Source organism: Emydura macquarii, unplaced genomic scaffold (genome assembly GCF_026122565.2).
Source record: "Emydura macquarii macquarii isolate MOO-44397 ecotype Brisbane River unplaced genomic scaffold, CSIRO-AGI_Emac_v2 contig_1483, whole genome shotgun sequence".
NCBI lineage: Eukaryota > Metazoa > Chordata > Testudines > Chelidae > Emydura > Emydura macquarii.
The window spans coordinates 1,305,632-1,331,627 of NW_027131620.1; the positions used below are offsets into that span (position 1 = coordinate 1,305,632).

The 25,996-nt window shown below is 57.4% G+C and overlaps 1 protein-coding gene and 1 long non-coding RNA gene across 3 annotated transcripts; one reads left to right on the forward strand and one right to left on the reverse strand.

Annotated features, from left to right (window-relative positions):
- Nucleotides 1-2,047: 2,047 nt before the first annotated feature.
- Nucleotides 2,048-15,084, forward strand: CDK5RAP1 (CDK5 regulatory subunit associated protein 1). 2 transcript variants are annotated; one of them, XM_067553954.1, is made up of 14 exons: nt 2,048-2,166; nt 2,793-3,119; nt 4,439-4,542; nt 5,117-5,151; nt 6,558-6,658; nt 6,867-7,077; nt 7,791-7,911; nt 8,669-8,899; nt 9,166-9,263; nt 9,953-10,008; nt 10,436-10,566; nt 11,319-11,468; nt 12,069-12,209; nt 12,791-15,084. In XM_067553954.1, the coding sequence occupies exons 2-14, from the start codon at nt 2,798-2,800 to the stop codon at nt 12,869-12,871; spliced, it is 1,782 nt and encodes a 593-aa protein (XP_067410055.1). In that variant the 5' UTR covers nt 2,048-2,166; nt 2,793-2,797; the 3' UTR covers nt 12,872-15,084. The 2 variants fall into 2 exon arrangements, with proteins under 2 accessions (XP_067410055.1, XP_067410054.1); XM_067553953.1 differs by lacking the exon at nt 2,048-2,166 and having other exon boundaries at nt 2,628-3,119.
- A 7,989-nt stretch (nt 15,085-23,073) lies between these two features.
- LOC137157405 (uncharacterized) lies at nt 23,074-25,666 on the reverse strand. Its single transcript, XR_010921115.1, has 3 exons — nt 25,604-25,666; nt 24,419-24,482; nt 23,074-23,105 (listed from the first exon to the last, which is right to left on the reverse strand). It is a non-coding gene; the product is annotated as an uncharacterized lncRNA (long non-coding RNA).
- Between the last annotated feature and the right edge of the window lie 330 nt (nt 25,667-25,996).

A 25,996-nucleotide genomic window follows, 5' to 3' on the forward strand; every position in this document is an offset into this window, starting at 1 on the left:
ATTAAATCTCCTGCTTCCGGGTTTAAACCAATCTCTGACCATTAGGGATTAGGAGGAGACCTAGTGTGGCAGCAGATTATCTCACACCTTCCTCTGCAGCATCTGGTGCTGGGCACTGTCAGAGAGCGGAGACAGGCCTGGGCTCTGCTCCAGTCTGACAGTTCCTATGTTCCTTTGCTACATTGGTTTGCACTTAAAATAAAGCTGCACCAACACAGAGCTGATAAAAACACTAAATATTTGGCTTCCCCATTAAACACGAATGTGCCCTCGCCACGTGGCAGCCACACGCTGCTGACAGATTAGTACAGATGACAGGGCTGTCTGTGCATGCAGCTCATTGACCAAACGAATTTGATTTCCCTCCTCAGCTGATTGCAAGCTGCAGGTGCTGGCTGCCACTGAAAATCAGGCCATTTGGTCAGGTGCCTACATTTAGCTTTCGGCCTCCTACCTGTGTGGATTTACTGGAGCAAACTATTAACCCAGGGCAGTCCACATTTAATGCAGCAGTGGTTTGGTACACTGATCTGCTTATTTCTGGTCAAATCAGCGTGCTGGATAGGGAATGGTGCAGGTAAAGTCAGCCTGTGTAAACCGTCTAGCACAGGAGTACGCTGGTTTTGAAAGAGCATTTTGGACCCTGCCTGTAACACAGTGATGTTTCTGAAAGTGTCATGAAGTGGTAAATGATACCGTATATCTTCCAGGATTGCTGTGCCTTTGTCTGCACATTTATAACACACTCCCCCATCCCCTTCCCGACATCAGAAAGTAGCCTCTGAGAACCTTCTCTGCCGTTGCTTCTTTGGGACTGCTGCACCTTGACAATTGCTGCCTCGCGTAGAACTGCGCACACCACAGAACATGCTGCTCACACATTCCCTCCCTTTCTCCGCTGCCATTCCGGAGCCAATCATCTTTAGGTTTCAGTTCGAGATGTGACTAACATGGGGCTGCTGATGCTGCTGGGAAAATGCCCTGTGCGGGACGCTTCAAAAGGCTGCTGAAACGTAAAAGAATTCTCTGAGACTGCTCAAGGTTTTTGACTTTCAGCGTGTTCTGTTCCCCCAGGCTTTTGCGTGAGGGGGTAATTTTGTGTGAGCAGAGGAGAAGAAGTGAGCAAATATATTTGTATTGGTCACTGCATGGTTTGTACTGCTTTTAATACAAAGCTGTCTCCCCTGAGGCAGTGACAAGTGAAACTGGCAGCGTCTCTTTGCCTTTGTGATGCTACCACCTGGGGTTTGGCACCCAGAGCGTGATACCATGAGCAGAGGCTGTAGAAGAGGGACAATAGAGCGACAAAGCAGGGTGGTGCATAGTTCATAGTCAGACCCCTGATCCCTGCCCAGTGCTGGGTGTAGGCCCTTGTAATTGACCAAGCAAGTGATCCAGCGCAGGCGGCTTAGAATGTAATTTAAGTATCATTTTAAAACTCAACAGCCGGAATGGTGCCTGTGCTGAGGGAACATTGCTGCTCTCCTCGGGGTTTCCTCTGCCCTCTCTCCTGCTGGGATGGTTTTGGGGGGACAGACGTTCACTCTGAAAGGCTGTGCTGGACTGGGGGGAGCTCAGTTCTAGAGGGACAGGGACAGCAATTTCTTGTAAGAAAACGTCAGCATTGCCAAGCCCCAGCATTTAAAAAATCATGCGTCAGGCACCAAAAATCAAGAAGGTTTTTTTGGTGTGTTTTGTTTTGTGTGGTTTTTTTAAACATAACTGCTGAGTTCTTTCCTTTGGCCCTCTCCGCTCTGAGCTGGCAGGCTGCACACGGGCCATGCGCTCACCTTTTCTCCAGAGCCACAGACACTGGAAACCGACCGGCGTCTTTAACACCCAAGCCAAGACTCTGAGCGGGGCGCCGAGGAAAAACACCCGGGCGCAGGCGCATTTCCTGGGGGAGTTTGGCCGGCACCCGGGGAACGCCCAGCTGGGCGGGGAGAATCAGCAGGAACCTTGGAGCCAGGAACCGAGCTTGCCCGGCAGCAGGTTGCAGGGGGAGCGCTTTGCTCCGCTTGCAGCCGGGCGTGAGCAGTGTGCAGCCGGGGCAGCGTGCAGCGTGCAGCGTGCGTGCAGCCCGCCGGGCCGGGCCGGGCCAGGGAGCAGATGCAGCAGCCGCTGCTTTGCAGTGAACAGCTTTGCAGTGAGCAGCGCCTCTCCAAGGTAAACGCTCAGCTGCAGGCCTGGGGCGCTCTGGGGCCTGTCCCGGGCCCTGCATGGGGCCAGGCGTGTGCTGCCCGCCCAGGGACCCGCAGCAGCCAGGCCTGCAGCCCTCCCAGTCCTGCTGCATGCCCCTGGGGTGGGGGGCGCAGGGAAGGGGCTGAACTGGGGAATCCCCCCCCCCCCCCCCCAGCAGCTGGCTGGGTGGATCCTGCTCTCAGCCCGCACAGGGGGTGGGGGCAGCTCTTGCACGTCTGCCCCTGGGCTCCTGCCCTGCTGTGCGAGCAGCTGCCCTTCCTCTGACCCAGCCCAGCCCCCCATTCATTCACTAGCTTCTCCTGCCCTGCACTGGGGGGAGGGGCCCTGTCTGAGTCTCCCCAGCACCCCCCAGCCCTCGCGGGGTCGGGCCACTGAGACCTGCGGCTCCGACTCTCAGAAAACGAGCTAGGGTCCCAGTCCTGCAGCCGGCCCAGCCCGTGTCCTGGGACCCGCGCGGGGGTTGTTACCCCATCGAATCCTTTCCTGGTGTTCTGGGCCGGTTCCCCAGGACTAGGGGTGAGGCTGGGTTGGCTGGTCGATGCCCTTCGCTCGCTGGGATTGTGCAGGGCGCCTGGTCTCCCACCCCTCAGCCACGATGATGATGATGCGGATGATGCTGATGCAGCCCCTGAAGCATGCGCTGGGAGCCGCCGGGAGACCCTTGTCGTGGGCCGCGCGTTCAGAGCTCAGATCTCGCGTGTCCGCCTGGGGGCTGGACGCCGGCCCCCACCCGGCGAAGGGTGAGCAGAAGGAGGGCCTGGAGGGCTTCAGCGCCAGGCTGGCCACAGGGCCGACGCTGCAGCACTTTCTAAGAAACACCGCCCCACCTCTGGAAGCTGGCCGGCAGGTGACGGAGGAGCCGGAGGAGCCGGTGCCGTATCTCACTTCCAGCGCCCCTGGGGAAGCCAGGAGGAAAGGTCAGTGTCGCTGCCCTGTCTGCTCCCCCTTTCGGCCCCCCTCGCCCCTCTGCACAGGACTGAATCCCCCCTATTCTTTGCACAAGTTGTCCAGTTCTCCTCTGCGCCCGGCACCGCGTCCTGGGCGTTGTGACATGCCGTGCTTGTGCGAGAGCCTGGCCATCAGTGCCCTAGAACCAGGCTGTCTTCGGGGGCCCGGCGAGCTGAGCGCTGGGGCCGACGGGTTAATGACCGTGCCCAGTCCAGGGCGAGGCGGTGCTGAGAATCGCTGCGGAGGTCGCCGCGGGGAAGGGCCCAGCCCACCGGCTGTCAGGGCTCTTTTGTTTTTCTGAAGTTAAGAAAACATCAACTGCCCTTTTCCCCTGTGTCTTGAAGAGCAGGTGAGGGTGGAGAGGGCTGGATTGTTCACAGGGCCAGTCTCTGCCTAGTGACTGGCCGTGACAGGCAGGAGCAGACGTCCGGCAAAGCCACGGCTAGCGAAGCAGGGTGTTTGATGCATGCTCTCAGCCGAGAGGCCTGTGCTGTTACTGCCCGAGGGGGGCAGAGGGGAATCGTTGACTATCAGGCGACGCCATCCCAGCAGCATTGCTACTAGCGTCCCAACCGCCCCGCGTCTCTCTGGGACGCTGCAGGGTCTGGACCCAGGGCACTGGGGTGAGAGACTGTAGGGACCTGCCCAGTGCCAGCAGCGGGGAATCGCTGCGGTGCGTGCCAGCCTGCGTGACTCTGAGCCCGGGTGGCACTGCCAGCTCCTCGGAGAGGAGGAAACCCCCAGCCGCAGTTTGGCTGCGAGAGGCCCAAGGCAGAGCCGTGGGTGACGGACGGGCTGAGCGACGTGATACCGTCTCCCTCTAGCATCTGGCCCCAGCAGCGGCCGCCTCCTTGCAGCCAGCGGCTGTACTGCTGTCGTTCCGGTGCAAGGGGCTCACGTGTCTGGGGCTGCAGGTCCAGGCCCAGCTTAGGGCCTTTGCACACGTGGCCACGGTTTGTTACATCCTAGGCCGCCTCCGCAGGATTCCCAGCCTCACTCAGCAGCTGTCATTGGGCTGAGGCTGGGTCTCTCTGTTCAGGGCTGCCCTACTAGGCAGAGTGTCCATGTTCTACTCTTTCAGCAGACCCCAGCGCGCGTTTCCACAGCATGCGAGTCTCTGAGCTCCCCCTAGAATCAGTAGTGAGGGTGCAACGTGGCTTTGCCTGCTCTGCAGGGGCAGGCTGTGGAGACCGTTTATCCAGGGAAGCCCAATGGCTAGAGAACAATGGCGGAATCCTCCCCTCTCTGTCCTGGTCACACCAAGGGGCTGCCCTCTGGTTCATTGCAGTGTATCTGGAGACCTATGGCTGCCAGATGAATGTTAATGACACGGAGATTGCCTGGGCCATCCTGCAGAAGAATGGCTACCTGAGGACAAACCGGCTGGGTGAGGTATGGCGCCGAGTTAGCTCTCCTTACGTACAGGGCCTGCCCAAGGACTTCCGCTGGCGCTGCATCTGTGAACCCCTTTGCTCATGTCTCCTAGCCTGGGTCGAGGAGCAGCTTTAGATAAAGGGTCTAAACCTGCGAGATGTCTCATCCGCACAGCGCCCTGCCGATTCAGTTCTAAACCCTGTGGGAAGCCCTGCTTGGCAGCTGGAAATGCTGCATTGTGCTGGGCACAATAATAAAGCTTGATTTATTTTTTAAAAAATAGTTACACTTTGCATATGGCTGTATCTGTTTTGGTTGCAAAGGGAATTGGGCGCAGTGTGAAGCAGGTGGCTGGGATTTAACTCACATCCAGGCCGTCAAGAATTCTGCCTGGTTTCCGTTACGTTTTTTCTCTGCTGTGCCGGGATCCCACTGTGTAGTGTTAGATCTTTCTTTTGTTTGCTGCCCTAGCTGATGGCTGTGATACTGGCGGAGCTGGTGTTCCTGCGTACGTAGAGAACCAGTTCTTCTTCTCTGATTTGTTCAGCTTTTGAAACCATTTCTTCACTTTTTATTGTCTTCCCCACTTTAGGCGGATGTGATTCTCCTTGTCACCTGTTCTATCAGGTAGGAAACTTCATTTTCTTAAAAAAGGATTATTTGGAAACCATGGAGAGTGAATGTCTCCAAGTGTCTGAGATCAGATCCTGGAGTTTGGAGACATGGAACGGGCCCAGTTGGTATCTAAAGAGCTGGACTGACGTCACCTTATTACAGTGCTAGTCAGCATTTCAGTTAATGGTAACCATGAACATAACGGGTGCTTATGTGATGTGATGACAGCCATCCTGGCTGACACACTGGGGATTGACCTAACGGCCTCCAGAGCTAAAAGCATGAGTTTCTACAGTTTGAGCTAACGAGGAAAGTTTCTGGAGCTGTGGCCAGTAACAACTCCCATCCTCTGCGAATCAATAAAGCAGGGGACCCGAGAGACTCACCAGTGGGATACACTTAAAGCAGCATTATACAGAATAAAGCCACTTTTATTTTTTTAACTACTTAATCTACATCTGTTTTTGCTTCTCTGTATCTTGCCTCTTTTCTCCATCTCCTCCTCCCGTAACAGTAGAATGTGGCAGGAGCTCAGTGCCTGTGTGGAAAGCTGCAGGCTGTTTCTGAAGGCTCCTTGTCAGCGGTGAAGCAGTTTGTGTCACCAGTAAAGTCCAAAGCTTCCTCTGAAGGGCCTCAGTCTCACTGGTTAAGAGTCGTTTCTGCAGTGTCCAGGCAATACCCGCGCAAGCAAGCAAACAAACCAGCGCGTGGTGCTGGGGTGCCAAACTAGCACAGTCCTCAGTGCTCTAACAGCACTCCCGTGTGCTGTAAAACAGCGGGCGCCCCTGCGCTATGGTAGACCGTGACTACAGGTCTCCTCCCTCGTTCTTGTAGCGTCAGGATGTGGAAAAATTGGAAAAGGCTCTGGAAAGAACTACCAGAAATAGGCTTCCAGTGAGTGATTTAAAAGGCTCCATCTATTTACTGTGTCCAAGAGAGGGTGAGGCGTGGCTACATCGTGGCGTATGCCACGCGACCTGCATGGAGAAGAGATGTCTGACCGCAGACGGCTCTTTAATCTGACCGGAAAAGCCCTAATGAGTTTCGGTGGTTGGAGGATGAGGCTAGACAAAATCAGGCTAGAAATATCGCCAGGTAGGTGGCTGGGTGAGGTTCTCTGTCCTGTGTGACAAGCTAGACAGTCCTACGGGGCCCTTCTGGCCTTAAAATCTCCGAAGCCAGTGGTGTGATGGCCGTGGAAGAGGTTGAGGTATGAGGCTGCGGAGATGGGGGCTGGAGCTCTTTCCCTGTCCGTGTTCCACACTGGGATGTGTCCCTGGACAGCTGTGGGCCTTGTCTGTGAAGGGAGGCTGATACGTCCCTGCCTCTCGTTCCCGACTGTTCCACAAGTGCTTGTGGCCCTGGGATGGAAGGGGCAGGGGAAGCTTCACTGCCTGTTGTTTATCCTGGCTCCCCAGGGAGAAGGCTGAGCAGGCCATCTGGAACCGCCTGCAGCACCTCACGGCTCTGAAATCCAAGCGGCTACGGACCCAGGCACCTCTCCGGATAGGAATCCTAGGTACCTGGCAGCATGTACAGCGTTACCGCGTGGCCATGGCGAAGCGTGGGGGATCCGGGGGCGGGGGTTACATCCACTGTCGAGGGGACGCCTGGCTGCATCCTGTGATGCTGGCTTCGCTGGGGGGAAGAGCGTATGTTGGGTGTGTTCGAGGGTTGTTGCCATGGCTGGGTGCCTCTCGACGCTGACTGTTCTCCTCTGGCCGCAGGCTGCATGGCCGAGAGGCTGAGGGAGGAGATCCTGCACAGGGAGAAGTTGGTGGATATCGTGGCAGGCCCTGATGCGTATCGTGACCTGCCCCGGCTGCTGGCCGTGGCCGAATCTGGCCAGCAGGCTGCCAACGTCCTGCTTTCCTTAGACGAGACATACGCGGATGTCCTGCCTGTGCAGACCAGTCCGAACGCCACCTCTGCCTTCGTGTAAGAGCCGAGCGTTCTTTCTCCCACAGCCCGTCCTCGGCAGGGCTCTGATTTCGGCGTGTCGTAGGGAAACACATGCTGGAGATGGCAGAGACCTGCCAAGCTGGTGTCTGTGCCATGCACGTCTCCTGTGAGGCAGATCCAGCCCTTCGCCCAGCTGATTCACGCTCACTCCTGCTTTGTCCGGAGCGATCGGACTCCCGCCCGCCTTGGGGAGACTCCTCCACAGCTCTGACTGCCAGGCAGCTTTGCCTAATACCCAGCCTGCTTTCCCTTTCGCAGCCTGGTCCCATCACCCAGGCACCACTCCAAACAATTCCCCTGCCGCTGACGCTCACACCTTTCCCAGGTGTGTGGCTGGCTCCTCCTCCGTGCCCTTGGTTGTTTCTCACCCAAGCTGAGCGTATTTAATCCCGCCTGGCAAATCGCCCCTTCCAGCCCCCACTCGCCCCTGCTGCTTTTCATCCAGTCGGCTGGTTTGTTTCTGATAAGGAGCTGCCCAGCCACGAAGCCACGTTCCAGGCGTGGACCCAGCGTAGCGGTACAGAGAGGCAGTTACCACCCTGCCCTGGGAGGGAGGAAGGCCTGGGTGCTCCCCCGTGGTGCAGGCTGACCTCGAGGCGCTGGGGTCTGCGCGGTGAGTGCGCGAGGCCGGCTGCTCTTCTGGCGTGACTGGCGCGCTGACCCGCCCGCTCGGTGTTTCCCCGCTGCAGATCTATCACGCGCGGCTGTGACAACATGTGCAGCTACTGCATCGTCCCCTTCACCCGCGGCCGCGAGAGGAGCCGGCCCCTGGCCTCCATCCTGCAGGAGGTGAAGATGCTCTCCGATCAGGTGCGGCTTCCCTTTACACCCTGCCCGCCCCAGGCCCGGGGGCAGAGTAGGGGCTCTTGGGTCACGTGTCTTCGGACGATGCGTGGGGAGTGCCCGCTGGGGCTGGTGCTGTAGATGAGACTAGAACAATGGCTCTCCCTATGATGCGGCCCAGGAGGGAGGGACTGAAGGCTGGTCTCTGTCCACCGGCATCCCCCGCTGCGGGGAACAGGCACTTGGTACTTTTGCAGCAGCCTTGGCCAGGGCAATGGGGGAGGGAGGCTGGCTACAGAGCGGAGGATCTGTGAGTAGCTGACTTGGGGGCGGGGTCCCCATCTCCACCTGTTCAAATCCAGCCCGGACTGGCAGAGCCGGTGAATCGTTCCCGTCTGTTCGATGGCCCGTGGGGACAGGTGTGATGGTGCCGGCTTGCTCCCGGCGCATCGGTGTCTGCATCACGAAACCTCCCCTCCCGTCTGTACTCTTGTAGGTCAGCCGAGAGGCCCGGGATTGACAAGGCCGTGGAGACAGGGCTTCCCCTCGGCCCTAGAGGCTGGGACACGTTGGCAGGGCGGTGAGCGTGTCCTGCTGCTCCCAGGGCTCTGGCTGGTCTGTGCGTAAGGTGCAGGCGTCAGCCCCCAGCCCTTCTCACAGGGTCAGTGAACCTGCCCCCACGCGGCGATGGCTTTGCAGAGCCAGGATTGCGCAGGGGCGTGTCTGTGTTTGCTGGCTGGCTGGTTTTCCCGTGTGACTCATGTCCCTTTGTCCGTCCCCACAGGGGGTGAAAGAAGTGACCCTTCTGGGTCAGAACGTCAATAGCTTCCGAGACACCTCCGAAGTCCAGTTCCGCGCGGCTGCCGCACCTGGCCTGAGCCGGGGCTTCAGCACCATCTACAAAGCGAAAGAGGGGGGCTTGCGCTTCGCCCATCTCCTGGACCAGGCCTCCAGAGTCGACCCGGAAATCCGGATCCGCTTCACCTCCCCGCACCCCAAGGACTTTCCTGATGAGGTGAGGGTGTGAAGTGAATGGCCGGCTCCCAGGGAGCACACAGCTGTGTGATTTCACCTCCTTGACAAGGGAACTGCAGCTCGCCTGGAAGGGAGCCAGGCTGAGATCGTCCCTAGAGGCGCCCCAGCTGCTGGCGCCACGCGGGAGCTGTGTCTCTGCCGTTGCTGTTGGCTCACCTTTGTGTAGCAGATTATTACCTTTGTTTTGGGACGGGGCAGTGCGCAGCCAGGCAGCTCTGTGACCGCCCTTCTGTCTCCTCTCCACAGCTCCTGCAGCTCATCCAGGAGAGGCACAACATCTGCAACCAGCTCCACCTCCCAGCCCAGAGTGGAAGCACGCGAGTCCTGGAGGCCATGAGGCGAGGGTGAGTCTGACAGTGGGGACGGGGCCTGTCCCCTCCTCTGTGCTCAGCGTGCGCCTCGGATCAGAGATGGGGAAACGGGAGCCTGTCTGCTGGACAGGGAACTCGAGGAAGTCGCACGCTTCTCAGACATGAGGGTCTGGTGCACCCATTTGCATGTGTAATGAACGTGCATCAGATGGTCACACAGACTAGTTCAGAGGCCTGGCTGAACATTTTGCTTGTCAATTTAACATTATTTTGGGGGTGAAAGTGAGGGGCTCCTGCCAGGACCTCTCCATGTCTGTCTGCGTCTCAGTCTTGACGTGGCAAACACACATTGCAGTCACACGCAGCGCACTCTTCTGAGCAGTTTTCAATTCTGTCAGCCAAATTTTGTTCCATGCGTTTTTGGTTCTGCGTCATCACATCCCCTCGCTGTTGGTTTTTGCAAGCGCAGGCGCCCCCGCTGCACCCCTCACCCCAGCCGATTGCAGTGCTGCAGTATTGTGGCTTTGACCTTTGTAATGGGTGTGCCACCCAGCCTGGCCCAGCAGGGAGATGGAGGTGAAGCACTATCCAGTCCATTCCTCTGGAGCTTCAGGTTCAACCAGAGGAATCTCTGGGTTTGGGGGAGACTTTGCTTTTGCTTCCTGTCTCCCTGATGACATGATAGCTTCATAACCAACCAGTCCTTGTGCTTCTCCTCACAGCTACACCAGAGAAACGTATTTAGCGCTCATACAGCACGTGCGGGATTCCATACCAGGTAGGGGTTTCCTTTTGCCTTGATCTGAGCCCGGCGCTGCTGTGTTTTACTTTCCCTCTAGAGTCATTCGCCCATCCTCACGCGCTCTCACACACACGTGCGTTGATGCTGGCAGTGGCTAGATCAGGCTTTCGTTCTTTGCAATTGAAGGGGCACATGTGGAAGAATCATGATTTTTTTCCCAAGTGAAACTGTCGGCAGGGCGGTGACCCGCCCCGCGCTCGCATGGGTCTCCTAGAAGTGATTGTGCTCCCAACCCATCCTGGGGCCTCGCTCTGCACTTGTGGGAAAGAATCCTGGCGGGGGGGCAATGGGTAATAAAGCTGCTCACAGCGGCCCTGTGTTAACCCATCTCTCGTTGTTCTCTGGCTTTGATGGGCGAAGTGTCTGCTCCCCTGCTGTGTAACCCTGTGTTTCTCCGTGTCAGGAGTGAGTCTGAGCAGTGATTTCATAGCGGGCTTCTGCGGAGAGACGGAGGATGACCACCAGCAGACGGTGTCCTTGCTTAGGGAAGTCCGCTACAATACGGGGTTCCTCTTTGCCTACAGCATGAGGCAGGTGAGTGCTGGGCCTGGGGAAGGAGCCTCCTTTATCTCTAGCGTGGTCGCCTTGGTCCAGGTCCGTTTGTTCTCTCCTGTTTGTCCTCGCACTCCAGTACCAGCTCCAAAGCGAAGGGCAGTGAAGGCATTACTGAACCCCCGTCTCTTGGACAGCCCAGTGCATTTGAATCCCTTGTGTGCAGTAGCCCTGTCAGGGGATGTGGTGCTGTGCTGGACAAGTGAGGAAGGTCCCAGCCCATGGGGCTTATGGTCTTGGAGCGTGATCTGAGCGGCCTTTCCCTTGCTCAGTGCTTTGCACGTGCAAAATGCTGTGTGAGCGTCCAGGCTGCCAGCTGGGTGAGCTGGTTTTGCAGGCCCAGTTTGCACCCCAGCATGAATTACGGTCCCGGAGCTGAGCACCCATGTCCCGTGGTCCGGCCACCGGCGCGTTTGACTTGGCTGGAGGGGAATTTTGCAGATGCTGCGTGTAGCCAGCTATCAACCCCACTGCAGGTGGGTTTGCAGAAGAGGCAGGAGCTCTCTTGGCGGCTGTCCCAGGAGCACAGGTGGCGGGAAAGAAGGCGAGAGGTTGGGCGTGGCTGAAGGAGACAAAGCTTGATCAGTCTCCTCGGGGTGGGAGTGTCGCTGGTCACCTGTGGAAAGTTTGTCCTTGTTTGACTGGCATCCAAGCCCAGCTGGCTCAGACAGGACTGGACTCCTAGCCAAGGTGGGCTGGCCAGGAGAGGGCTTGTCACCTGCTTGTTGTTTCAGAAAACCCGGGCCTATCACCGGCTGCAGGACGACGTGCCAGCGGAGGTGAAGCACAGGCGGCTGGAGGAACTCATCTCTGTCTTCCGGGAGGAGGCCAGCAGGGCAAACGGAGCCATGCTGGGCCGCTCGCAGCTCGTGCTGGTGGAAGGAGTGAGTGCCACTCGAACACGACACTGCGTCTGCTTCCCTCCCCTTGGCCAAGAGGCTCTGAGGCCATTCTGCTGCTCCGCCTCCTGGCCCTGCTAGCCCCGGGCCACCTCTACGTACCTCAATAAGTGACCTGGTCTCCAGAAGTGCAGAGCGAAGTACTGAGACGCTCCCATGTCTGTAGGAACGTAACTCTGGCCTTGAACATCTTGGCCCATGTTTGAAAGGTCGGCTTTGGGGAAGGTCCCGAAACAGGACTTTGGGGATTCTGCAGAAGAATCATTTCAGAGTGTGGAGTGCAGGGGCTGCTTGCCAGGTGACAGCAGACCAGGCAGGCGGTGTGGTTACAATATGTTTGTCTGGGAGGCACCAGTAGCACGTTGGGTGCGTTTCGGACAGATGGGAAGGCAGGGTCGCTGCCCCGAAGCGTTGACGGTCTTGATGGGGGTGGGATTTAGACATGGCTCAAGTTGGGCACCCAAAATTAGCGCAGGCTTTTTGGCTCCCTCAACCTTGGGGTCTGTCTCCCAGCACCGCTGCTGCAGCAAGAGCCCATTGCTACAGGCCATACTGTGCCGGTAACGTTCCCTGTCCTCCTCCCAGCCCAGCAAGCGCTCTGCCACGGAGCTGTGTGGTAGGAATGATGGTAACCTCAGAGTGGTGTTCCCCGACGTGGAGATGGAGGACGGCACGGGCTCAGGGGCTGTGGCCAGGGCCCAGCCAGGGGACTATGTCTTAGTGAAGGTGAGTCGTCTGGTGGCTTTTGTTTCCAGGAGGAAACGGTGCGTTTAGAAAGACATTTTCCAAAGGGCCGGAGATCGGTTCTCCCTCTTTGCATGTGTTTTTTGGTGCTTGCAAATGAACTGTGAGCACAAATCAGAACAGCTGCTCTTCTGCCTGCCTGGACGTGTGCTCAGCACCGCTCCCTGCACCACCTCCTGCTGGGAATAGCTGCGAGTTCCCTCGCAGAGTGATTCTGGCCTGGCTGGAGCTGCCCCCTCTGCCAGCGCTGCTGCCTGCTCCCTACAGTGACTTCTGGGGGTGAGGCTAGGACCAAAGTAGCTTGGAGGTCAAACACGGTCAGTGCCTGTCCGATTCCTTCCAGCACCTGCTGCTGGGAGAGGCTGGGACTGTAGCAGCCGCAGGTTTCTAGCAGATGCACTCCTGCAGCTTTCCCTGTGGTCAATCTGTCTCAGACCAGCCACGCTGGGCGATTCCCCCTCCCCACACAGCCGACTCCTGAACTGTTCCCTGCTGCAAGGAGAGGTCGGGGCTAGCACGACTGTCCGCTCTTCTAATGACCATTCTGTGCCGCTGCCTTTCAGATTACCTCAGCCAGCTCCCAGACTCTGAAGGGCGTCCTGCTTCGCTGCACGTCCCTAAGGGAATCAGCAGCGTGCCGCTGACACCCCATCGCCGCCGGGGAACAAGTGGCCGGAGACTTTCCCCAGGGAGAAAGGGGGAGCGTTGGCCAGATGGAGGTGGAGACAGGAGCTGTGTTTCCTCCCAGAGAGGGCTCTTAGCTGGAGCGGTGCAAACTCTTGAGCAAAAGGCACCGGACAACTACGCACGCGCCCACCCGCCCTGGGCAAAGCAGCTTCGAGTCCTTCCAAAATGACTAACACCAGGAAGTGCTTGGGTTCTGTTTGGCTGTTCTTCCCTGTGCCATTCGCACCCCCGGCCCCACCAGTCTGTGCTGGGCAACAAGGATAGTTCAGCATTGATGTGGCTGGAGGTCTCCTCCCCTAGAGGCTGCAGCCTTCTCCCAGCTACCTCCACAAACGCTGCAGGGAGAGCCGCAGACATCCAGTGACGGCTCAGCTCCTGAGCTGGGGCAGCCGTAGAATTGTGCAGAAGATGGGCCATGATCTGGTGGTTAAAGCCCAGGGCTGGGAGTTGTTCTTCCTACAGCCGACAAGGAGCTTCCCCATTGGTAAAAGGGAGGTGATATTTCCCTAGGTGACTGGGGCGTGGTGGAAGTTAGTTAACGCACTGTTGCTGGATGGAAGGGACCAGAGCAGTGCAAAGTATAGGAAAGACTGGTTTTACATGCACAGCGGAAGTGTAAACAGCAGGGTAGGACATGGCGTGCAGGACTCCACCGTGCTGCGTGTGTGGACCCGTTCTGCAGAGGGGGATCCTGGAGGCATGGCCCTGCACTGCTCAACTTCCTCATCCTGCCTTCTCGAGCAGTGCTAAAGGGCTGGCTGTCTGGCAGCTGGGCAGTGCCTTTTAGCAGGGATTTAGTGCCCGGGTAGCTGGTTAAACTGGCTGTTAAGGCTGCATCGTGCTGCTGCAAGGGGGAACAGGAGCTAACCTTCAGAAACGGGGAGGAAATTGATTAAAAAAAATTCACACCTTTCGTGCAGAGAAATGAGACTCTTTATTGAATGAGCAGCACAAAGAGCATACCCCAAGATGAAACGCTTTGTGGTTTTAACACTAGGGCAAGCTAAAAACTATCTTGAACTCACTGACTAGAAGGAATCAATCCGGTAACTGGGCCCCCACCTGAGTGACCCAAGCTGTGCTGTGCGATTTTCTTTCCACCTCCCTCCTGTAGCCTGTGTGCCATGGCAGCTGGACTGCAGCAGGTTCAGAGCCCTGCTTTCCAGAGGGAGCTGGGGGATTATGTCCCGCTGGAGGAAGACACTATGCAGCATTTTCTGTAAGGGCAGCTCTGTTGGAAGCTCAGTGACGGAGCTGGAAGGATGAGCGAGGGTCAGAGTCTCCAGGGCTTTAGGGGGGATGGGGCTAGGTCTGAGGTGGATCCCTGAGCTAGGACTAAGTTGCTGATGCACCAGCTGGGGGTTGGGGGAACAATCTTCTCCCTCAAAATAATTCAGAAGCACATCACACAGGGAATGTCAGAGAGGCTGTGCCTAGTTCGTGCCCCCCCTCCCCCTCCTTTATCCCTGCAGGAAAGGGGGGGTCATGCCACAGTTTCCAAACTCATGGGGAGCTGCAGTGTTCATTCTTGGTTTCAAAGGCTCCCTGCTCACCCCGCAGCAGTGACGGCAGCACTTTGTCAGTGAACAAAAGCGATTATTTGCATCGTTTTCTAAGTGAAAAAGGAGGCAGCCGGCTTGCAGTGAGAATTTGAAAGGTGAATCCGGTACCTTCTGGGGCAAGAAAAATCTCCACACATGGATTTCATTTCAGAGCCATAAAGGCTGTACCGGGTGCCCCTATACCAAGCGGTCTGTGTTCTCGGAACCTTTTCAACCCCCATCATTGCTTCCAGTGCAGAATGTCTTCAAATAGCCCCTGTCTACACTAGAAAAATAAGCTGACATAAGAGGTCGGCACTTCCCCAGCAGGACTTTCACTGACGAAAGAGGAGCAGAGTGGGGAGCTGAGAGCCTCCTGGGCTCCTAGTGGGCTCTTCCCCTCCTCCCCCCCCTCCCCATAGGAGTGGGGTCCAGCTGCCCCAGTTTCTGCCCCCACCACCACCTACTGGGAGCTAGGCAGCCATGTCAATTTCTCTGCTGATCCCATGTCAGGGCTCAGTCCTGAAATTGACAAGGCTGCAGGTGGAGAAGCATCTGGGCTTCTTGCCCCCCTCCCAGCCAGGAGCAGACACCCAACGGCTCAGCACTCACGGGGGGCGGGGGGGTGCTTTCTTGTCAATTGTTTACAACAGTGTTTCTCAAATAGCCGCCAAACAGCTGATAGGGCCGTGCTGCCGAAAAGAGCAAGATTTTCGGCGGAGGGCATGGCATGGGGGGCGCAAGGGTCCCGGGTGGGAATGAAATTGAGAACCACTGGTTTACAAGAATAACAGCCCTGCAGCTGACGTAAGGGACGCAGCGTCTACAGTGACACTGTGTCACCCCAACTAAGCGGCCATAAGCCCTACACCTCTGGTTGAGGAGGTTTTATTATGTGGGCAGAGCAGGGGCGTTACATGGGCGGGAGGAGCATTTTAGTGGGTGCATCTCCACTGTTCTGCCCCAACAGCTGACTTTTGCCAGCAGAATCAGTGCCTGGCCAGAGTTTGTCTTCACTTACCACCTGTTGGGCAGGTGCAAATACACAGGGCAAGTCACTGCGAGAACTTAGCCCAGTCCATTCTCAGCACTGCAGAAGCTGAAAAAGCAGCTCCTTCGCTCAGGTGTGTTGAATCTCGTGTGTGCAGGGTAAAGCGGAGCGAGAAGAGGGTGTGACGTCTCGGGTACAGGGCAAACAGCAACACGGCGTTCTGCATCCCCACCTGGGCACTGAGTGCGAGCGCCAGCCAGCCGCGTGCTGTCTGAAGAGGGGCAGGCGAAGGGGGCGAGCTGGGCTTGAGCGGGGCACGGGAAAGCGGCGCTGCTCTGCACGCACGCCCAGGGAAGCCGGCCTGCTTCGTTTTGCCAGGCGTTGTGAATGCCGCGGCGGGGTGTCACGCAGCCCCGCACCGTGCAAGAGGCGGCCCCAGTGACCGTGGCAGCTGCGAGTTATTCAGCACGGCCCCGATCCAGGATCATCTGTTCCCATGCACGATGCACGCTGCATTTCTGTGAGAGGCTGCACCCTGCCCTCATTCGCCCCGCCGCCTGGTCCCTGCCCCGCAGCCAGGGCGGGCCGCAGGCACCGTCCCAGGGCAGGAGGCTCCCAGAGGGACTGGATCGCTGTGACTGAGTGTGCGCTGTGCTCACCGCAGCCACGGGGCAGGGCTGGGGGCATCCTTGGGCGCTGCGCACAGCTCCGGGTGCATGCCCGGGGGGCGCTGCCTGTGAGTCACCCACGGACCGGTCACGGGTTCGCGGCACCGGCGGGCGGGGGGGGGGGGGGTGTGTGGGTGGGGCCGATGCCCTGCTGTGCCTAAGGGCCGGGGTACGAACAAGGTGCTGGGACATGAGCCCCCCCCCCCCACCCCCCAGCTTACGAGACGGGGCACCACCCGCAGCGGTATTGTCTGGCCGGCCGTGGGACACGCAGTCATCTGCCGCGGGGTGGTTAGCGGGGGGGGCCAAGCAGGGCTCGTGCCTGCAGCACCTCGGGACTCAGCGTCTCGGGGGGAGTTGGCTTCAGCCCCCCCCCCGTTCAGCTGGGGGCTCCAGGGCTGTTTGGGGAGGGAGGGAGGGAGCTCCGTGCTTCACCCACCACAGCACCACCCGAGGGGTCTTCAGCGAGACCTCTCCGAGCTGCGGGTCTTCTACCAGGACCTCCTCCGGACCTGGGGGCTGGTCTCTGCCTCCAGGCCCCCTTTGGTCCCCGAGGGGGAGGATTGCCTTGCGGAGCCCCTGCTACACAACCCACAACTTGGTGTGCAGGTGGCGGAGACCCCCTCGGTGCGATGGAGGCTGGTCCTGGCGGGAGTCACCAAGATCGGAGCCCTCCTGGACTACAACTGGGTGGACCTCCACGCGCTGGCTCAGCGCATGGGGCTCTCCACCCTGCGGACCCCCCCGGCGCGTACTCCAGGAGGTGAGGGCAGCCTTGCCCCCCGCTGCTCACGCCTACCTCGAGCGGGTCCTGGGAGAGGGTGCTCCCCGCCCGCCCCTCAGCCCCGGCCCTCCGGCACTCTCCATTGGGCCCGGGCCCCGCGAGCCCGCTCGGCCCCCCCCCCCCCCAAAAAACGCCCCGAGCCGTGCCGAGAGACCACCTTTACACGCTCGTGCTCCATACCTTTCACTTCCCTGCCCTCGCGTTCCGCCCCCGACACCAAATGGCGGGACTGTTGCCACCTCTGGAGGGCGGGGACCCCCGGTGGGCCAGCCTGTATGCCACCTTGACCCCCACGGCCTGCCAGGGACATCAGTTGGTGTCTCCTTCACGGAGCCGTGAGCACGGGCGTGTACTTGGCGTGGTCCCCCCCCCCCCCCCGACACCTGCCCCTTCTGCGGCACGAGGCAGACCCTGGCGCACGCATATCTGGAGTGCGCCAGGCTGCAGCCCCTCTTCCGGCACCTCCGGAACCTCCTGCTGAGGTTCTGGCTGCACTTCTCCCCGCACTTGTTTATTTATGCACACCCCGGCCGTGGGACCTCCTCATCAACCTCCGCTTGGCCCTGGCCAAAGGCGCCATCTATAACACCAGGGAGGGGAGGTTGGCTGGGGAGGCGCTTCGCGACTGTGGGGCCTATTTCCGTTCCCTTCTCCGTTCCCTTCTCCGTTCACGTCTCCGGGCAGAGTTCTTCTGGGCGGCGTCCACTGGCTCTGTCGACACCTTCCGGGAGCGGTGGGCGCTGTCCGGGGCGCGCTGCTCGGTGTCCCCTTCGTTTATACCTCTGACCCTCACGCACCTTCCTGTTTTTACATTCGTTGTCCCACGGAATCAGTGGCTTTCTAGGTCTAGTGGCTCCTCCCCTTAGGCTGGGGGCGGGGCCTTGAGCATTAGCCCGCCCACCTTCCTACTTCGCAAATAGGACCAGTGGTGGGGCTCCGGGGGCATCAGCAGGGCCTGACCGATGGGGCAGCGGAGTTAGGCTCGCCACGTGTCTAATTGCTGACAACCAAATGCCCCGCCCCCTTCGCCCTTGGCCACGCCTCTTTCCCCTGGCCCTGCGCCTGGCTCCGCCTCTTCCTCCAGGCCCCGCCCCTGGTTGCTCCCTCCCGGACTCACCTGCCACCTGCGGAGCCGGGCTGGGAGATGCTGCCGCAGAACCGCCTGCCTGCCCAGTTGGGGCACCGGGTGGGGGGTGGTCCCTAGAGCGAGGTGCCAATCGGTGCACAGTTGGGGGGGGGCGGGGTCAGTCACCACAGGGTGGGGCAGGATTGGGGAGGGGGGGAGGGGGGGAATCGGTCCCTGATGCAAAGGGCTGGGGCAATCTGGGGGGGGGGGGAGGAGTGTTCCCCGGATCGGGGGGGGGGGGGGGAACGAGTCTACAGCAGCACGGGGGGGGGGGGGGGGGGTCGGTCACCAGCTGGAGAGGCTGGGACAGGGACAGTTTGGGCTGGCGGGAGGGGGGAGATGGCCCCAAGCCCAAGGGGCAAGGGGCAGGAACATGGGAGCACAGTGGGGGTGGAAGGTGAAGGGGTGGTGGGGAAATTGGGGCAGGGCAGTGTGCTGGGGGGGCAGCAGGGTGGAGGGAGGTGGTTGAGCACAGGGCTGGGGGCAATCAGGCCACAGCAGGGAGGGGGGGGGTCAGTGTCTGGAATGAGGGGCTGGGACTGGGGCAATCATAGGTTTGGTCACCAGAGCAAGGCCCCGGGGCCAGGAAATTGGGGTGCAGCAGGGCGGGGGGGGGGGTCGGTCAGTGCCCGGAGCGAGGGCAATTGGGGCGCAGCGGCGGGAGCAATGAAATCAGGGCAGCAGGCGGGGACGGGATTCCCCCCACCCTGGGGTGGCCAGCACTGGTGCGTACCCCTCCGCTGGAGCCGGGTCTCTGGCAGCAGCTGAGCAGAGCAGCTCCAGCACCTGCGGCTCATCCCGCCCCACTGCCAGCGCCCAGTTACTGCAGGTAACTGGCCTTCGCTGCCAGCTTCCCTTTTCAATTGAGTTTGCTTCAGGCTGACAAAGGGGGCTGCTGCCTTTCACCCAGGTGTGTGACTGACTTTAAAGCTGACGCTGGCTCCCTGAGGTGACCGTTGGTGTTTGTTCATTTATTGATGTGCCTGAGTCTGCCAGTTGCTTTCTCAGTACTTTTCCCCTCCCTGGGTGGACGTGTTTAATAAATAGCCCCTGCTTTGCACGTAATGGCTCAGCACCTGACCTGCAGCAGGGTGGGGGGTGTGCGTACATTCGTGCGAGAGTACGTCCAGTCTCCATTGCACTCCCCGGCTCCTGGGCTGCTCGGTTCTCCATTTGCTCCAAAGGTGCATGATTCAATGGTGCAAGTCTGTACCTTCTGCAACGCTGAGACGGAGCACATTGTTCGGAGAAAAATGAAAGGTCTCACAGCTCAGGTCCGCTCTGGCGGGAACCAGCTATGACCCACAGCAAGGGGAGGATCACTATTCCCACCTTCCCAACCCTCAGCTCCCCCTTTCTATGTCTTAGCAGGGCCCCTGCCGGGACCCTTCTGCCGCCCTTTCTGGGAACCCTGCCCTGGCTTTGCAGTCAGGGGCTGCTCTAGCTAAAGGCAAACCAGGCCGCTGCCTAGGACAGCAGATTTCTGGGGGGATGCTTGACTGGCAAAACCGAGGGAGGGGAGCAGCAGCTGTTGAAGTTTTGCCTTGGGTGGCACATTGATCCCATCTCTTTTTGGTGGGCTGCAGGGCTGCAGGCCTCTGCTGGGCCTGACCCAGGTCTGTTGGGGTCTGAGCGTGTTGGGGGTGCCCGGTGGCACAGGTGCTTTGGGCAGAGAGGCTGGTGTAGAATGGCTGAGCTGTGACGTTCAGGGCACCTCCGGCTCAGAGGCTGTCCCGATCTGGGCGTAGCACTTTCTGCTCTAGGTATTTGCTAGGTGAGGCACAGGGAAGCACCTCAAGGCCCGTAAGACCATAGCTGAGTCAAACTCATTAAGGCAGAAGGCCCCAAACCCCTTGGCATAAATAGCTAACCACGAGTACTTCTACTGCATCACACACCCTAGACAAACGGAGCGAGAGTAGACTCTTTATTGAAGGAGAAATACTGTATCGTCATCCGTGGTATGACAATTTACGGGTACGGTTTGTTGTAATTTTACATGGAGCATTCCTAGGAGCAAACCACAGAATACACTTCATGAGAGCATTTAGCACAAATTGCCAACGATTCAAAGGCTAAAGATGCACTTTTGTTTGCAGGAAATATCCTTTGCCTCGTAATCAAGTGCTCATAACAGCAGGACACTTTGGAAGTTTCAAAGGCTTAATTCAGTGTTAAGGCAAAAGGGAAAAACACATCTCCGCAGTCTCCAGCCTTGATGGCCCCGGTACTGTCTGAGTGGACTGGCCTCAGACCTGGGGGACAGATGGCAGGGAAGCATTCTGTAAAACAAGGAACAATCCCAATCATTTCACATGCCAGAACCATTGGGAGCTTCCTGACAACCGGGCCTTCATGTTACATTGTAAACATCATGTGTGCGGGGGCAAGTCAGAAACGGGTCTTTGCAATTCTTGTTTTCATTACGGAAAAGTACAATAAGGGGCAAACGATAACGGTACAGCTAAACGTTCGAACTCCGCCCAGGAGAGGGGAATTCACAGCTTGGCCAAAGCTGCTGCCTTCTGTGATGGGCCATGGGACCCACTGGTCTAGCTTAGCTGAGAGGAACAAATACCGATTTTATTTATGTCCCAGCTGAAGAAAGCGTGTGCCTGATGCATCTTTCCCCTTGTGACTGGAAATGTGAAGGGGGACATTATTTCAGGGTCACACACGATCAGACAGCTCCGTTCCCATTGGGCGGATCCCATGTTTCCAGCACAGGTCCTGTTGGAAGACAATGCTTCCAGGACAACAGGTGGAATTAAGTAAGTGACTGGCAGCAGCGTCTTTAATTGGGTCAAAATGAACCTGCAAGTATCGTTATATAGATGGTGAAAGGACATGTAACAGCGTTCTGGGTGCCAGGCGCTGCATGTCTGCACTGCAGGGGAATTATCCATCGCATAACTAATACACTCAGAGAGCTCTGCATTTGCTAGTTGTGTTAGACTGCATATACTACGTTGCACTATATTATACCAGTACCAACATCCATGGATGCTTGCTGTTCTCTTTTAGCAGCAATTCTTCGCTGAGGACACCTACCATTTCATCCTGCAGACGTTCAAGCTGCAGCAGATGGCTGTAACCCTGCAAGCAAATCTACAGCAGGCACTGCTTAACTGTTCCCATCCAGCTACATAACAGAGATTAGCTGTCAGCTGCTCAGACATGGTTCTGCAGCTGCTTTGCTTTCCAGGAGTGCTGGCTGTCAACGGCAACTCTGAAAGATTTCTGTGTTTCCATAGCAGGAAAGGGAAAAGGTGAAGCAACTACACTGTGGGGAATGTCTGTCGCTAAGCTGACAGAGCCTGACATGCCACTGAAAGTCACTAACCTCGCTGGGATTGTCAGGAAGCAGAGGCAATATTTGTTCAATAAGATTGCGACCCTGTAAAATAAAATAAAAAAGACAGCGTGGTGTAAAGCTAGAGGCCAGGCTCTCTGGACAGGCCACTTTGCACCACACCTTTGGACACAGCTCCCTGGCCTGATCTCTGTGCAGGTGAACTGGACCCCAAGCTGGCCCTGTACCAGTTCACTGTGTCCATTGCACCCCTTCATGGCTTGCAGCACCCATGCCTCAGTTTCCCTCCCTTCAGGGCACCTTGCTGAAGTCTCGCTCATTGCCAGTAACCCCTGGCTTGGGCTGCTTTACTGTCTCACAAACAGTTCTGCTTTGGACTTTGAGGATTTTATTTCAGAAGTAAGTTCAAATAATAATCCTGCCCCTCTCTTCAGCTAGCCACGCCCAGCCCTACCTACCTGGAGGCTTTTGTTCCCCCTGTGGGTCGCTTCTAACTCCCTCCAGCCCTCTGCTCCCCACGGCCAGCTGTCCTGTCTGGAGTTTCTCCCCAGCCCCCTTTCATATGCCCAGTGGCCTGACTGGGCCGCATGACTTGCTTCAGTTTCCCCATGGGGATGGGGTGGGGAGCGTGGGCTGTGTCCCAGCTGGGGCAGAGCCTGGGCACCCATTAAAGGGCCAGCCAGCCCATAACATGCCTTATATCTGTGTCCCTGCCTGTCATGAGAAACGGAGCACAGCCGTAGAAGTGGAGCCTCTAGCGCCTCCCCGTGCACCAGTTCTTCTCAATCCAGCGAGGGTCAGTGAGCCACAGCAGGGGAATTACACGCATGGGGAAGGGGTCATTGCACACTCAGGTGCCTCCAGAGAGGAGGGAACTAACACTGGGTACATGCAATGACCACATGATTCCCCGCTGGGTACGTGCGCGCTTAGGATGAGGCTCAGTGGCATGCCTCTATTAACACATCCTGGGCTGAGCCAGGGCAGCAGTGGAGCTGTTCCTCGCAGGCAGATGAGATGCCAGGACTGAGCTCTTGGGTGGGTCAATGTAGCTGTCACCTTCCCCTGGGCGCCAGAGCTCATGGGGGGTGGGGGGGAAGCAGGAAGAGGGAAAGTGTTTTGCTGAAAAGAAGCCCACTAAGGCAGACTTTTATGTGCTGCAAATAGGGTGAGTTTAGAGCAATTCCTGGGGAAGGGGGAGCTGCATCTCGCTGGTGTCCCATCCCGGATCAGAAAACCACTAGCGCGCTCTCAGCTGTGAGCAGCTGTTGTGCAGTTCTGCCTGGTCTCTCGGCCTGAGTTGGGATGGGCCTGGTCTAACAACGCCCACTGAAGGTGGTGGAAAAACTCAGTGCGCCTTGGCTCAGGTTCTCAGTCCTTAGACTGTGACGCGCTGAGAATAACGGCAGCTGTGGGGAAGCTTCTTAGTCTTGGGACTTCCAAGCCACAGGGAAACAAGGCAGCAGCTCCAAGACTGACGGGGGGGTCAGGCAACATCCTTGTTGTGCCTGTGTAGGAGCAAACACGCCATTCCTAGCCCAGCCTCGTTGGGACAGCAAACATAGTGCCGGGATAGCTCTATAACATGCCTGGCGTGGGAGTCCCCAGATGTCTCTAGTATATGGGCCAGGTCCTCTGCCAATCACAACAGTCTCATAGACAGGCCAAGCGGAAGCACTTACGGTCAATTCCAGCACGATGACGTCTGGATTAAAAGACATTTTTAAAATGGAATAGGGGAGATTTCCTCCAGGAGGTGACATTGCAGCTGCAGAGAAACAACGAGAACATGAGAAAGGCCACGTGGCCAAGAGGTTTGGCAGCAAATAAACTTTCCGAGGAATAAAAAAAATGCAAGTCCGACTGCAGGTTAGCGTGGACTTCAACAGCGAAGCGAGACCAGGAGAGAAGAGAGCGTTCTGCCTCTCAGATCCTGCCACCGAACGCCGGATCCAAGGAAGGCGGTGATGCTTCAGGCCCGGTTACCTTTTCTCCCAGGTGTAGGTGACTATAAACGTCATTTCACGCGTTACACCCTTGGAACCCACACTGCTGCTGCTTATCGTGGGCGTCACTTGCGCTATGCCCGTTTGCAAGTTCCTCAGACTTTATAATGGACAGACCCGATCCCAGATACGGTGGGCGGGGGCGGGGGGCTGGGCTGAAGGCTCTGCACAATTGTGCAGATTTTCAGTGCGCATCTTGGAGCACACCCTCAGAGGCCATTACCCGCAATTCAGCTGTGGAGAAGAACGGTTGTGCTACGTTCCCGTTCCACCAGCCCCCACGTGATCCTGGAGGCTGGAAAAACACACCCCTGAGTAACTTACAGCAGCTTTAACTTGCCCCAGCGGCAGCAGCGCTGTCAGAATCACTGTCTGGGTGTGGGATGGGGCAGAGCACTGTGCATGCGCCTGCCCTGGCACCCAACTCACCCTCCCTGCAAAAGGAAGCAGGCGGCTCTTTATGTCACCTGCGGATTCCTCTGTGTCATGGGACTCCTCAGCAGCCGCGTTAGCGGAGATCTGTGGCACAGCCGGAGCTGGTGCCAAGAGTCTCTCTTAGGAATGTCTCTGGCCCATCCCTGTGGTACCTCACAGTCTTTAGTGCATTTGTCTTCACAACACTGCTGCACGGCAAGGCAAGGCTATTACCCCTCATTACACACAGGGAACGGAGGCACAGAGAGGCTAAGTGACTTGCCCAAGATGACACAGGAAGTCTGTAGCAGAGCAGGGAACTGAACCCAGGTCTCCAAGCCCAGGCTAGTGCCCTGACCACTGGACAAGCCCTCCTCTTCATTGCTGAGAGCTGTCCCTGCGCAGTGTGCACTGAGGTCCCATTCCCTGGCCTCTGTGGGCAATGGGCGGCGAGGGGCACTCTGCTCAGGTACAGCTTGGGCACCATGCCAGTACCAGCCTGTTGATGCGTAAAGCAGAAAAGTTCCTGTGTCAGAGTCTCTGGGGCACCACTTTTGCTGCCTTACGCGGAGTAATACCTGACTGTGCAAATGGTGAGCAAGGGAGGGCGGACTCAGGGCCTTGAAAAGGGAGGGGGGGAAGTAGCAAAGCAGTAACTTACCGTTTGCTGAGCTTAATGATGTTCCACCCAAGCTGGCCACGACAGCATTTATCACTGGGCACAGCTGTAACAAAACCACACCAGCAGCTAATCAGTCACGGCACCAAGACAGCCCTGCGGAGTCAGTGATGTTCCCATTGATTCTGTGCCTCAGATTTTTATCCAAGGAACTGATTAAACCAAATACGGGGTTTACGGGCCAGTGACCCGTTCAGGCAGTGTTGAGCAGCATTGCTTCTGCACATCACCCAGCTCCAGTGTCACTGGCACTTCAGAACCATCATTCAGAGCTAAGCCTGGGAAGAAGCCAGCCAGCTCCGTCACAACTGGCTTTTCCTTAATACATTTGGTGACCTTGATGATTTTTGTGGGGTGCGATTTAGGGAACAAGCTGGAACATGCCCGGGTCTGAGCTGGATGACCTGGTAGGTTGACGGCATAGGAGGCATCCTTGCAGATGACCAGCAGCTATGAAATTGGAACGAGTGTCCCCTCATTGCAACCCCTCTTGTAGTCTGCACTCATCGACCGGACGTTCCCACTGCCATCTCTGCAGCAGCCCTGCTGGTCCTGCTGTTCTTGAGGCTCTGCTGCATTGCCTCCTGCTAATCCTCTCCCATCCTGGGACTGGCTCAGGTTTTTAGGCCAAGGAGGTGCTATTTGGATCCAGATGTGGAGTAAGTTTAGGCTGCCTCTTGGTCAAGACCCGCACACAGTTGTTGCAAAAAATGCAAGCAAGCAAGAAGCGGGATTTAAGAAGAGGATTTTGCCTCGTCACAAACACACTGACGGAGTTCACACGGGAGCTTGGCATCACACGTGCGCACTGCTGGCACGCTTGCTGGTATAGGCAGGTTTAAGTTCTGGGGAACTGCAGACGTCTCATGAGATCAGCTGTTCCCACGAAACTTCATCTCAAACTAGCGGAAATCTCATGAGCGCTGCTGCTGTTACAATATTTCTGCCATCTTGAATGGTCTAAACTTCAGCACAGAGCAGCTGTTCTTTAGAGATTCAAAGAAACGAATACCTAACACCTGAAAAGAAGCTGTCTACTTCCTGCCAGCTTGCTTTCTGCAGGCAGTGAGAGCTGTCACCAGCTGAAAGGGAATTCACCACAAATGCAGTTTTTAACAGATGTCCCTATTCAGCTCAGCCTGCCACAGAAACGCTTTATAGACTTACAGTGTTTTGCAGGATCCGAGGCAGGGTGTTGTCCAAGGCACCAGTTAGTAGGGTCAGGATTTCAGTCACCAGTGGCCGGGAAGATCTGAGTAGGATAAAACATTCCACATTTAACAGCAGTAGAGATCTGCGTCACTACGTAGGCGAGATGTGTTCATCAGAAAGTCATGGGAAGCAGCTAATGCAGGATTTAAAGTCTGGTAAGGCCTTCCCATGGTCCCACGCTTGAGACTCCTCTTCATTCCATGTGCATACAAGGGTGAAATGCCGATGATCATAGCACTTCACAGTGCAGCTGAATATTGAATACGAATCAAACCATTGTTCAGTGCAAACACCTACCTTCATTCAATAGTTAAGGCTCAGGTACAGAACGTGGGAGGGTTTCCAGTG